Source organism: Notothenia coriiceps, unplaced genomic scaffold (genome assembly GCF_000735185.1).
Source record: "Notothenia coriiceps isolate Sejong01 unplaced genomic scaffold, NC01 NC01_scaffold00036512, whole genome shotgun sequence".
Classification (NCBI taxonomy): Eukaryota; Metazoa; Chordata; class Actinopteri; order Perciformes; family Nototheniidae; genus Notothenia; species Notothenia coriiceps.
Genome location: NW_011369213.1, coordinates 89,272 through 103,829, shown reverse-complemented (window position 1 = coordinate 103,829; position 14,558 = coordinate 89,272). Strand labels below are relative to the sequence as shown.

At 37.0% G+C, this 14,558-nt stretch overlaps 1 protein-coding gene across 2 annotated transcripts; it reads right to left on the bottom strand.

The window, feature by feature from the left end:
• Positions 1-13,301, bottom strand: LOC104963909 (counting factor associated protein D). 2 transcript variants are annotated; one of them, XM_010792593.1, is made up of 9 exons: positions 13,141-13,301; positions 11,757-11,816; positions 11,575-11,667; positions 10,648-10,820; positions 9,089-9,350; positions 2,127-2,322; positions 1,443-1,636; positions 1,270-1,361; positions 1-38 (listed from the first exon to the last, which is right to left on the bottom strand). In XM_010792593.1, exons 1-9 carry the CDS (start codon positions 13,181-13,183, stop codon positions 18-20), a joined length of 1,134 nt encoding a protein of 377 aa, XP_010790895.1. In that variant the 5' UTR covers positions 13,184-13,301; the 3' UTR covers positions 1-17. The 2 variants fall into 2 exon arrangements, with proteins under 2 accessions (XP_010790895.1, XP_010790894.1); XM_010792592.1 differs by having other exon boundaries at positions 9-41.
• Positions 13,302-14,558: the final 1,257 nt, after the last annotated feature.

Here is a 14,558-nt window from a genome sequence, read left to right as displayed (position 1 = left end):
CTGTTTAAGAGCCACTATCAGTCAGTTCTTGCGCTGCGCTGCTGGCAAAGGCATAGAAATCTGCTGGGCTAGGCGGGGGAGAGCCCCACACAACAGAACTATACTCTTAACCTAACTGAGTCTGAAAACACAGAAATAGCTTTAATAGAAAGAATGCATGTATCTCTACTCTCTGTGCTACATTTCCAGTGAGAATCTTTTGTCATTTTCGTAAACGCTAACATTTAACGTAAATACTAAAAAGAAACATTTTAATGATGCTTTCTTCAGAACACAACTGAATATTTTATAATGACCACTCCTTCCATCTTTCACTGCAGTCACACACTCATCCCTTACAGGCTACTGGCCAGGCAAGGAAGAATCAGAGTGTTGGTAAAAGAGTTCAAGATTTGGTCTTTCACGATGGGTGCTTCAGCATTCGATACAGCGTCAATGATTGAACTAGTTGCCTGGCACAGAAAACGATGGCGCTTTGAGCTTGCCGGCTTGCGGAGGCAGGCGGAGCCAGTACATTGTCACGTTCTGCTAACGTCAGTGTGGAACAATTACTCTTCTTACCGACAGCCCCCCCACCCCCCCACACCGTCCTCTCGAAGGGAGCGACTTTTCTACACTCCGCAGAGGGTTAAAAGGACACAACAGGGGGGCCGCAACTCAAATTAGGGCATCAAAGACCGAATCGTTACACTTTGGTTACTGAAAATAGACTCAAATGGTCAGTCCAAGTTCACACAACATTATATTTTACTATATGTTTCATACTGGCCATTTCAGGAGTTTAAAATGGAACAGCATAATTAGGTCTTGTATAATTTACAATAGGCTTACTTACTCTATTTTGCCTTATGCCTGCACTGTACATTTGCTGTGAAAAGTACATTTCCCTGCTCTGGACAAAGAAGGAATTTCTGATTCTGATTATTTCCTTTCTTGTGCTGTTGTAGTGTTATCTTTGGAAAATTGTCAGAAAAATTTACCTTACTTTTTTATTCTTTGTTTCTATGAAATGTGCTGTATTTATCCTGCCTAAATAACCAAATTCCCTTCATACAGCTACAAACACTATTAAAGTGACATTTTGCACATTTTCAACATTTAGAAAAATGCCAAAGATATATTAACACCAAACATAACTGCGGTGAAAATCAACCAAAACATGAGCAGATGAAGCGCCATGCTGATCATCTGTGGCTACAAACAGCATAAGGGAGTGTGGAAACACCGGAGAGTGGCCAGTGCGAGAGCTGCTGGTTTCAAATCCTTTACCTTCAGGAAGAGAGCGCCCTCTACTGTTCCAGTGGTGGCAAAGCTCCAGCAGGATCCGCAGATGGCCTGGTCCTTCACCGGGGTCACAGCACCTGCACAGAGAGGAGTTTAACACTAGGAACCCCAGGAAGAAAGAACCGTCTTTGGTAAAACAATGATATATTTGTACGTACCGTAAAGCCTCCAGTCAAGTGACTCAGGTAAGTTCACCCCTTGGTAAAGCTTTGAGGGGAAGGGGAGCCCTCTGTTCGGGGTCTTTCCTCGTTTCCTCCCCCTCATGGTGGCCAGCTCCGACATGGTGCGATCCGACAGAGAGTTCAGAGCCAGAGAGAAGGGAAGCCCTGCGCGGTTTGTTGAGTGGACATACCTACAGAAACAAGAAGACAGTCATCAGAAACCCTGCAGTTTGAACTAGTGCTTTATCCATGACGGACTGCTATTAAGCTAGCCTGTTTTCATTAAGAAAGTTCATATTGTTTTAATAGAAAGCTCTACTTAATTTACTGTTATTCGTACCCTGTGTGGTACAATCAGCTTCTTATTTTCATTTATTACCGTTCTGATATCGTACTTTTTTCCAATTAATTAATTAAATCTCAATTTCTGCGCTCTGTGTGCTACACTTTTATCCTTGTTTATAGGATGTAGTGTTTTGTATGTTCTATAATACAATTAAAATAGTTTCTTACACAACAAAATGCCCTGCAGTGAGAAAACATATTCATTTTGACTAGTCTACAATGTTTGTTAGATTCCTACATAGTTTTGTCGTTGTTGTTTTTGTTGTTGTGACATTTAAATAAAAATAGATTTTTGCAACAATGTAAAAGAAAAAAAGTGTTGAATGTTATTCTCACCTGAGGTTATGAATAAAAGCGTGCTGTCTTTTCTCATGCTCTCTCTCATCGCTGTACTGACGCTGAAACTTGTCCTTGAAATGGTTGAACATGTGCTCTGATTGGCCGGAAGCTGAGGTGTGGATGAGATCTTTCATTGGATTGGCCAACATGTGGTGCTCCACGCCTGGACCAGGAAATCCCCCACAGCTCATCCCTGTAGGGGGGAAATAAAGTGTGTTTTAACCCTTTTAAACTTTAAAGTTCCCCGATTATACATCAATATATCATAGGTCTCAGATATATATACAAACATGTCTCTGAAGTGTTTTGCTCCAAATACCAAACAGATCATTGCAGCATCCCATAATCCCCTCTGTTTCAGCCCTGTTTCTAAAGTGCTGATTCTCTGTCTGTTACTTTAGATGAAAATAAGGAGCCCCTCCCCACGCCCTTCTGAGAGATATTTGGTTACAAACACAATGGTGCTCTAGGAGGAGATTCAGGTGATAAGGTGGGGGGTTACCTTGGTTGGTGATTGGCTAATGGTGACACAANGTGTGTGTGTGTGTGTGTGTGTGTGTGTGTGTGGTGTTGTGTGTGTGTGTGTGTGTGTGTGTGTGTGTCGTGTGTGTGTGTGTCCCAGTCTGGAAGGGACATAGCTTTTCGCTGAAGACGGCGTCGGTATACAGAATGAGACTAACAACAAAGATAGACAACAACAATAAAGTACGTGCTCGGATATGGGCGACATTTTGACGGTATAGCGGTGATCGTTGGCGATTGCGTATTGCCGAGTTACGCCCGTCCGTCACTCGGTTTCGGATCACATCTACGCATTGTTGACACCGTCAAAACGGGTTTTCGCAGAGACACACATACACGGTGAAATTTTTAAGTGAGAATTAAAATTTCGACCTACTCTGTCATTCTTTGAGGTAACAATTAATTAAATGCACGTTCAACATATTTTCTACCTTAAGAACGTCTATTTACATAAATATATAGGTAAATCGATAGTTATAGGTATCTATTTGTATCGTCAGGAACACGAGGCGAGAGTAAAGGAGTCGGTTTATTGCGACGATGACATTATAAAAACATACAAAAAGGTTCAAAATCTCAGGTACGGGTTGCGGCGTCGGGTTCACGTCCACCACCCAATTCGGTGGTTAAACGACACTTGGTTTCCTCGTTACGACCGTTTACAACCTATGACCACAAGCAACAAGCGAATATGCAAGTACAGCACGATGTGTAAATTAAATATCTTTTTAGTTGGCTCAATTGAACTGGTATCAATTATCAGACGGTGGAAAGTCTAGGCACCTAAGAACTTGGCGTAGGATTATTTCAGGATAAAATAATACAACAAACGTTAGCCTTTATTTTTTGAAATAGATTGGAAAGGATGATGAGGATGAGAGAAAGGTGGAAGAGAACGAGATCACGTATTACGGCGAAAAGAAAGATACGGGATCGGTACGGTTCGAAAGATCGACACAATGTGGGACTAATCACTACGACAAAAGTCTAAAGCCTGTTGACCCTAAACTGACAAGTAACTAATTCGGTCCTGTGTTGTAACATAAATGTAAAATAACCGACTCACATCTTTGCAGGTTCACTGTTCACCCTAGATATTATTATATAGTTATGTGTGTAAAAACAAATTGTTCAGAAAACAATTCTTCACTCTGAGGAAAAGAATGGAGACTTTAGTCCATCTAAATGGAAAACAAATATATACGTTGTCATCGTTATTACCGTTTATGATATTGTGATTGTTAATTCTTTTGTTTTATAATTACGAATGTATGCACAGGAACTGATATTACGAAGGAGTATTATTCTTAACGCATTCGGTTCTGTTAGCCGTGATTTATTGGGTTAGTTTTTATCTCTTAACGCACTACTAGGTCCTCAGAGACTTCAATCAATTATTCAATTATTGATCTCGCTTCTACCTAACATTACCTATTTTTAGTTTTATGGGATTTTATTGCGTATTAATACAAAAATCTCAGGCGTACTGAAGAATAGCTTCGCATGATTAAAATAGCATTAGATTACAGGCATCGTTTTACTGTACTATAATACAATGTGATAAGGTGACCCAATCTTCACTACCTTGACGTGAGCATATATTTCGTAACAGAAACCCTAGAGATACTAGACCACCCAGCACGTCTATGTCTAAACTTATATATAAGGTCTGTGATGTTCTTAGAAAACATAGGTTTATTAGATCTATGAGTATATAACAACGTCCGTTAAAGTTTCTGATAACATTCATATGTTTAATCTCATCAAACAATAGGAACTATTTTTGTTCACCGTAATACATCTCTTCTGAATTTCAAAAAAATCCGCTCTTTTTTTACTTATAAAATCCCTCCAATACATTATCCCGACTTTCATCCTCAACAGACTGTTTAAAACAAACAAACAACAATAAGTATATCTTCCTCACACCTCCACCTCTTTTGTCTACTCCATAATAATTGGTGAATTTAATAATTAATTCTAGAATTGACTAAAACATAATATATAGATCAAATCCTCCCACCGTTTAAATTTGATCTCATTAAATTATAACTCAGAAGAGTAGACAGTAGCCGAGCGATATCCCTAGAGAGATATCAAGATAAAAATGTAATATGATATAAGTACGGGTCTTTTTTTTATTTTACGAATAATTATTTACCTTATTTGGACTATTTTAATATCTTTCTACTTATAATTCAAATACGAAGATCGCTAAAATCACAAGACTACACTTAAACCAATAGACATGTACCTATAAATTATAGTAGCTTACTATGCATCCCTGTAAAACAAAAACATTAGAAAAATACGTGATACTTATGCTAGTAGTCATTTTACAATTCTCGGAAGACTATGTGGTCGGGCTTTAGACTCCGATAATCATTTACCCTCAGCCACGGGCTTTGTAGCTCGCACCCGGTGCGGGGATAAGCCTCACCGACACGCGGCGGGGTGGCAGCCCAGAAAAAAGTTCTGGTACAACTTAGCCAGCAGTCCTTTGTGGCCTTCAGCCGCCTGTTTCGCCTATTGTGACTACCGGACGGAAGCGATCCGCTTAGTCACGGTACTCTTCGCAATTGCCTTCCACAATGCTACGAGGAGGGAATGTGGAGGGTGTTTTTTTTTGTACAGTCTATGTGTCTCTCCTCTTTCTCATTTGTTTACTAAAATTTAACCGTTCTATATACGCTTGATGTGTCTCTTTGCTCGGAGTGGGCATGTGGAATAAAGTTGGAGTAAGTTATCGTGTCACAATATTCATCGAGGCCAAGACAAGTACGAAAAAGTAATACCATCTTGTGGAGTGTTTGCTACTCGAGTCTTTTACCTGTTCTTTTTTTGCCGATATAACAACAAATATATGATATAGGTGCTATGGAGTGAAGACGAATAGAAGAGACAGAGACGATACGAAGCTCCACTTTCATTGAAGCCTGTTATGATGGACACTAACTGGAGAAAGAATTTACGTCTATGCGTTATCGTTTGATGGTGTAGGGCAGGATTGACTGATCTCGATGGGTCCTGCTCTAATAATACGGTGGTGACTGACGTGGTATGTCTGGTTGTTTAGGTTGCACGGAGCCGAATTTGCCGTTAAACTGTCACACTACAGATGAGGTCGAGTGCGGTCTCTTCAGTTAGCTTGGTTAGATTAATATGAAGCCGGTTATGCGGGTCCGCTGCAGGCGCTCGCTGCGTTTGTCAGTCCCGCAGTCCGCAGCATAGCTTAGTTATGTAAGTAGTTGTCACTTTTGTGATATTTTTATATGTTGTTAAGTGTCTTCACTGACACTGGTTATCACAATCTGGTTATATAGATCAACTCTGGAAAGTTCACATTTATATTATTGATATAAAGGTACATATTCATCTAATGTAAGAATATTTCTAGCTGAAATAAGTTAATAGTTGGTTTTAAGGGACATTAACGAAACCTTGAGAGTTATGTAATTCAATATCTTAGATAGAACGTCTGTAAGGTGCTACTTTTTTATAACACACAATATAAAGCAGAGATAAGTCTCGAGGACTTACTAGTAGTACTCTAAACTTTTGGGAAGTCGAAGAAAGGAACTAAAAATCTAGTGTGACGACTACTCCTTTATTCTAATAACTTTGTGGGAAGTATGTTTAGAGTAGGTACTACTCTGTATTAGGGTCCGCAAGACTGCGGTATCTATATGCACTTTATCGTTTGGCTGGTATAAATGTAAGTTTTTGTACGGATAGTACCTCAGAGACAATTTACTAGTGTAGCATATACTTTACATCTTTATTGCGTTGTAATTGTCCTGGTGATGTTGTGATGTATCATCTAGCGTATGTTGCAATATAACACAATGTTGTCCTGTGTCTACCCTACGTGGACATTGTGCAAGACAGAGGTTTTTGGAGAACTAAGAGTTATATTCAAATCGCAGGTTTGTGTACTATGCTTTACTTAGACAGACATAGAAGGCTGTGCTTAGCACGAGTGTGCCGGCTTTTTGGTTTCAATTGCAAGCACGGCACAAACTAAAAACGAAGTCCCAAACTCCAAAAAAGTCAAACTAAATGATACAACATCTGTGACGTTATTGTATTTTATGTATTTACTTACACACTTTTCTGGTATGACTGCGATCAACACAATACAAAGTCCTTCGAAAACAAAATAAATACTTAATTCGTAGGACACGCGTAAGTTTTATATAGGACTATTAATATTGGAGGTTACAAGAAGACAAACAAAAGAACACCATAAAAGATTTCATAAAGAATTAAGAAGTCTATGACTAGAGGAATAAATTAATATTTATGACTCTATATTTAATAATTGTAATTGGATGAAAAGTATTACTACTATGTATGTGAATAGGGATAATATATATTATAAGATAGAAGAGACTACCTAGAAGTAATATAGTATATATACTGTATATTTAAAGTGTCTTGTATAGTTATAGGACTTTTGGTAAAGTTATATTTAAAACTAAGATTTTATAATTAAGAAGTATGACAGAAAAAGAATGTTTTTTGGAAGATTTACTTTCTAAAAGCCATAAGTGAAATTCTTACCACCTGCATACGTCCAACAGATGTTACTAGTTTTGGTAAATTTAACTCCTCTTTCGTGATCCAAGATTTTTTGCTATCTTTTGCTGATTTCAACACGGTTTTATCAGTTTACTTCTTTAGTATACGAAAACGTGTACACCGGTGGTGTGTAAAATAGTTTTCAAAGAGACTTTTAAGGGGTGTATATGGTACGGGTGGATGAGGTAGTTTATAATTAATCTTATATTATTTAGGTTTACATAAGAGGAGACGCTCTTGCTCTTTTTATGTATCGTAACTGGAATTTTAGTTACTATCATTGGTATAAAAGGTATAGAGATAGATATTAATAGTAATAAAATTTTTGATTAAATTAATTTGAATAACACACTAGGGAGCTACAACTGGTAGTCAGACTAGGTCGGGTGTCTAAGACGAAGCAAGAGCATGTGGAAGGTGAAGGGTCCCGTGTAAGTAAAACACTCGTCGATCCGCTCGGTAAGCAAGGAGCAGACGACTCCGCTCTTGGTCCTACCGCGACACCCCTCAAATGCACCCCTTCTAACTACCTCACGAGTTCGAAAGTGGGTGGGTGGTTGATTGACTTTTTTCACAGAGTATTTGTTTTTGTACTCATGAACCAATCTTATACAGTCATACTGAGAACTTTAGAATTTAACAAATGTTATAATCGTATTATTGTACATTTCTATTTTACATGTGTAGGTCATGAATTATATGTATGCATATAGAATAATAATGTACTAATATTACCAATTCTGATATAATTACTGCTATTACTACTTAAACTCTTACTAAAACCACTACAACCAAATGTAATAATAATTAGTTATAACATTGATTCTCCTACTTGTTAATTGTGACCGTTAACACGCACCAAACACCTGTTATAATAATTCTAATAATGATAAATATTATAAATAATACAATATTATAATTATATTATTAACTACATAATCATATTATTATTATTGTTATTATTATTATCATATATCGGTGGAAGCGTACACATCTAAAGGGAATTGTACACAATAATAAAAGGATAGGTGTATTAAGCTAAACATTTTATTAATATTATATATAATTATTTATAAAAAAAAAAAACTTTATTTATTTGTTATTATTTCCTTGTGCAATGACAGTATTCGTCCAGCAGGAAGCGCTTCCCTGCAACAAATTGCCTTCCTGCATCATAAAGTAGCAGAAAGTGTGTTGGATCAACTATTACGAGTTAATAATAATAAGGAAATACGAAGAAATCATCTTTAATCTGAAAAACTGCTTCTTAAATGACTGTTTTTCTCTTATAATGTTTATGGTTTTTATTTTAAAGGTCCCCTATTATACTCTTTTTCATCAATATATTATAGGTCTCAGATATATACAACACATGTCTCTGAAGTGTTTGCCTCCAAACACCAAACAGATCTTTTTAGCCTCCCATAATCCCCTCTGTTTCAGCCCTGTTTCCAAAGTGCTGATTCTCTGTCTGTTACTTTAGATGAAAATAAGGAGCCCCTCCCCACACCCTTCTGAGAGATATTTGGTTACAAACACAATGGTGCTCTAGGAGGAGATTCAGGTGATAAGGTGGGGGGTTACCTTGGTTGGTGATTGGCTAATGGTGACACAAGCCAAAACATTGTTATGACATCATAAAGTGGCCAAAATCTGATCAGCTCATTTTCAGACGGGTTTTTATATAAATGGATCAGGACAAAAAGAGAGGGGGTCTTTGTTGCTGAAACTTTCAGAATCTCTTTACACAGAGGGGACACATGTTTATGTAGAAAAGACAGGAAAAAGTGGATTTTGCACAATAGGTCCTTTTTAAAAACAATTCTGGATGTTTGGACCTACAGCAGAGCACACACCTTCAGGCAGGGAGAAGGCTTTGGGGTCCACATGAGGGCTGAACTCTTTGTAGTCCACCAGGTATTTGTCGTAATGTGAGCCCAGCAGCGTGTTGTATCCCATCATCTCGTAATGCAGCGGAGTGGCTGGATCCCCCTTGCTGTTTGCCCCCCGCTCTGAGTGTGTCACCCACAGTGTGTAGGTGTTCTTCTTGTGACCCACAGTGGTCACATTCTGCCACACTTCACACAGGGACCCTCCAAAGTACTCCATCCTCAGGAACTATGGGGGAGGAGGGGGCATCAATATCAGAGAGGCAAACTCAATGGACCTTTTTAAACGACATCTGAAGACATATTGTTCTAGATTAGGTTTTTATTAGGGACATCCTCCTTTTAATTGGTCTTTAAATCATCATTATTATAATTTGTTATATTCATTTATTTATAGTTTTTAATATTTTAATGTATTTATTCATGTTATCTTATGTCTTCCTTTGTTGTACTGAGAGGATTGTGAACATTTGGAACATTATTTATTTTATTGTACTCTTTTATTATTGTACCTTTTTACCTCCTTATGTTCATTGAATTTTTAAACGATGTTTTTTTTGCTGCCTGTGTGTAAAAAGGTTAAACGTTTGACCTGAATTGAATTTCTTGTTATCTGATTTAAATGTGTGCCGTGTTGTTACAGCACTTTGAGATGCACATACTGTATGAAAAGTGCTATAAAAATAAAGCTTTATTGTTATTATTATTAATATTATTATCAACATTGTGAATGGTAAACACACATAATTGAATATTTCTGCATCTGGAAGAAATCAGGGTTGGATTAAATGTAAACCTATAGTTAAAATTAAATCAATACATGCATTTGTATCCTGTTGTAAAGAGGATGATGTTAACTATGATGTTTTGATGTATGTAGCCCAGTTTTACCCGAGCCCCTAACCTAAATCTCACAAGAGTGCCATTTATTTGCACACACTGTCCTCTCTTGGAGGTCTGCAAATAAATCCTTTAAGTGTAAATAAGTGCAGAGTTGCCAACACCCGCTTTAAAATCTGTCTGCTCAGGTTCAGTCTGAAGTTATATTTTAATAGTATAGGTCACAGAATACACCAGGAGGGGGGGAAGTAAATAGTGCTTTTTGTAGAAGTTCTTATTTTAGGGATTATTTTTTCCATGCTGTAAAATAATCTAGGAAATGCTTTGGTTCATTATCATAGCAACAAATAACAGTTTTCAAGTTTGTTTGAGTTAATAAAACTGATATCAACATTTGTTTTTAAATCTCAGCTAAAAACTCACCTCTTTGCACTTGCTTTTAACTTTTACTGTATATATACAGTATATGCTTTTAACACTAGTTGAACATAACATGTTTACATTTGTATGTGTTTTTATGTGTTTCTAGTTTTTAATCATAGTTTTATTATTTTATTCCCATTGTGTTATTTGATAATAAGGTTGTTTTTAAATGTGCTATATAAATAAATAAAGATTGAGATTGAGATTACACAACTTTGTTTTGGTGCTGAGATACTGCACCGAGCGTCTTTACACTCACAGACCTGGAAGCCCTGCACATCGGGCAGAGACGCCTGCGTGGTGACGGCTTCATCGGCCGTTCCGTTGGTCTGGAAACACTTCATCACGTTCTGCTCCGTCTCTGTGGTCTCTGGAGAGATTTTATAAGCAACGCCCCACTGCGGCTCTGCACCCAGCTGGTAGGTCGACACCTGGCCTGTTGACAAACAATGTGAGACACCTTTTGTTTACTTCAGTAACATAATGACATCACTATATTGCTCTAGTGCTTCTATTGATATGCTTTATGATAGGGTGGGACATCTCTCAGCAGTTGACCAATCAAAACAGAGCCAGCCAGCTAACCAATCAAATCAGACTGGGCTCTGGTTTCAGACAGAGGGTGAAAAAAGCTGCTGCAGCACAGGCAGTACGAGAAAAATAAAGAGCTTTTTGAACATTAAAGCACGGAAACATGTCGCAGTAGACACTAAATACTCATATGAGCCGGATAATTAGGCTTTTCCATTTCTTTTAATGACCAAAACTCTCATATAACTAATTTTCTTTTCACCCTATGTACAGATTGTGCAACCCCATGACGCAAATGTATGATTTGGGATACTTAAATACAAATTGGTAACTGCCACTTACTAACCGTAACAGAGAAAAGTTCAATCCGACATTTTACTTCCCGAAGATGGTAAGGATACAAAAGAAGAATCCTATAACATAATCTCAAACAAGACAGAATGTAATAGACTCAAAGTCATATGAGCTGTAACACGAGGTAACAGTGAAACTTCTCCAGAAGTGCTTATTCTTTCTTTTTCACTTCTTTGTTTATGTGCTTATGTTCTGCTGTGCTCACAAAGGTCTGACACAAGAGGTCTTCAGTTTCACATCAATAATCCAGCCAAGCAGGAAAAACCCAGAGTCAGCTTTAAGAGGAAAGTCATGTGGTTTCTTACCATGGTAGTAGTCTATTCGGCTGGACTTTGCCGCTAGATCAAACCAGGCCTGAAAAGGCTCCTTGATCTCAGCATAGGGCAGAGAGATCACCCCTGCAATGGAAAGGTCAAACATGTTATCCTGTAATAAAACAACATTATAAGGAAAAGGCTCAAATGTGTAATGTGCATGTACTGCTTACCTTTGACATGATAGCTGCTGCCAAAATGTGGAAGAGAAGGGACTGCTTTTCCCTCTGAAGCTGAAAACAAGCATAACAAGTGTTATTTATGTAATACTCATAACATAATGCATCTGATATGTAATAACGTGTCACGTGTCCTTATCAATTACAAAGGGTCACAGCAAATATCTACAACAGATGTGGCAATTCAGTCAAATCTTTTTTCCAATGTTACGCCCATAGCAGACAATGAACGGATGCCTTTTGCCAGTCATTTGTAGGGAAATTGAACAATTAACATAAGAGAATGCGTTATTAGTCCCAGCATGTGGGGAAATGTGCAGTGTTTCAGCAGCAAAAAGACAAAGTTAGTGCATAAGTGCCCAGATAAAAACTAAACTAAATATTTTAGACAGTCTGAATATAGAATTAAAACTATTGCACGCATGCTATGTACTTATCAAAAAGCATATCATATTGATGTTACGGATGAATAAAGAAATTAATTAGGAGTTTTTGTGCAGTTTAGTCGTATATATAAAATCTACTTTATGGGTAAACTGGGAGCAGTGCTGAACTGAATTGAACATTATTAAGCCATTCTTCAAGTAAAACATATTTGTAAAAATATAATAGCTCCCAGACTTGCCCACAATCCCTCATATTGCATTTAGCAAAGGGAAGGAATAACAATATAACACAATTATTTATTACACATGTAGTAAAGTTCAGTCATTAAAATGTAGCATTGCGTGTTACATATATACCGAATCAAAGAATAGGTTATACTTACATAGTATCATAAGCAATATTGTACGATGCATCATGCTGCCTTTATAAGCAAGTTAAGTCTACATTTACATATTTCTGCATGAAGTTTGGCATTAATTGAATCAGAATGCCTTTATTCGTCCCACAGAGGAGATCATTACATTGTGACAGCAGTATAGATAGAGACGAACTTAAAAAAATAACAAACTGTTACATAGTATTTAAAATAAATAGTACACATGCAGGGAAACATTGTAGAATACTGTGTGGTAGCGGGTAGATTGCAGTGGTAAATAAAATAAATATATTTACAAAATAAATATAGTTCATGTTTGTTGACATGTAATGCTAAGAAGTAGCAGGCAGTAGTAATACTAATATTAGCTAACATATTGCACAACACTGGTATCATAGTTATAGTGAATAATAGTATAGTACAACCTCTATCCTTTAAATGTATGAACTGCGAGTATGTACCACTGCTGTGGAAGACGTATTCCTGAAAGTATTCCTTAAGTAATCTGAACAAAAGCCTTCATGAAAACACGCTGTAATAACACTGACTGCTATGCGCTAGCTGTTATAATAGCATGCAGCTAACTGAAAACACAATGTAAATATTGTCTCTTACCTATTACAGCCCACAAAAGAACAGCTGCGATGTACAAACGCATTGTTTCCACTGTGAGATCAGAAATAGAGTCAGACTAAACTAAAACAAAAACCCATGACTCTCGCAACCTTCGTTTGTTATTAAATAACTAACCACAAGGACCCAAAGTAACTGACGTCCTCTCTCAACCAATCACAGTGTTGCTTTGAAAAGTGTCCTCAAATCAGACACGAGAGGTGGGGTTTATTTGCGAGTCATGTGATTTGTGTCATATGACTTAATCTGTAGTTATACCAAATATATAGTTATAATCAAAAATGCAAATAGCAACTTTATAAACAGTCTCTGCAATGAAAGTAGTTTTCAATATGCAATATTTTGTATCGGTAATATCCAGTGTTGGTTAGTAACAAAGTACATTTACTCAAGCACAGTACTTTAGCGTACTTTAGAGTATTCTCAGTTTATTCTACTTTATACACTATTCCACTACATTTTAGAAGCCAATATTGTACTTTTTACTCCGTTACATTTATTTTATTTACAAAAATTAATTATTGAAAAGACTATGGTATATAAATATAGGTTAGGATTTCCATCAGTAGAACAATATTTTGTATTAGTTCTACCTTTACCAGCTGTGATAAACACACTACCATCAATAATCACAAGTCATTTAATATATATTTCTGAAATGGGCCATTTTACGCATAAGGAGTACTTTCACTCTTGGTACTTTAAGTATATTTTGATACAGTTACTTTTGTACTTTTACTTCAGTAATGCAGAATGCAGGACAGTATTTTTTTTTAAATATGACTACTTCTTCAACCTGTATAGGCCTACATACTGTATCTGTGGAACGCTTGAGTAGAAATATAGAGTGTTGAAAAGGTTAGCTCCGAATTAATGTTATTTATTGAGGTCCATGATGTGATGAAGATGTGAAGGAAGCCCTATCAGAGGGAGAAAGGGATGTCATTTAGGAGGTTGCCCATAATGGTCATTTAGAATGTTGACCATGGTCATTTAGAATGTGCTTTGGAGTTTTGGCATTCTGGAATGCTGGAATGTTGGGACAGACTATAAGTTCCAGGCTGATCAGTCTCCCCTTCATTTGGACAGGGGAAGCCAAGGAGGGTAGGAGTGTGATCACTTTGAGAGTTTTTTTAAGTGAGATGAGGATTTTTAATTATGAAGAAAACTAACAGGTTTGGTATGACACAACAGTGGAGTATTTACAAGATAGTGCTACATTTGGGAGGGATTTAAATGACATGGGGAGGCTGATGATTTTCTTCCTTTTTGTTAACACTGTGAAATAGGCTTCTTCAGTTATGAGAAGATGATAGATTGTGAACATTTAGCCTGCAAATTTGCATGCACAAAGTAAGTATTAGAGAATAGGGTTTGTTTTCTTCTGTTTCTTTACCTAT

Excerpts from the sequence above, each read along its gene's own strand:
- LOC104963909 (XM_010792592.1), bottom strand. The coding sequence starts at position 13,183 with ATGCGTTTGTACATCGCAGCTGTTCTTTTGTGGGCTGTAATAG. Across the intron at positions 11,668-11,756 it reads CAGCAGCTATCATGTCAAAG|GGGTGATCTCTCTGCCCTAT; the intron begins GTAAGCAGTACA and ends TTTCCATTGCAG. Across the intron at positions 42-1,269 it reads AGGGCGCTCTCTTCCTGAAG|CAGCGCAGCGCAAGAACTGA; the intron begins GTAAAGGATTTG and ends TGCCTTTGCCAG.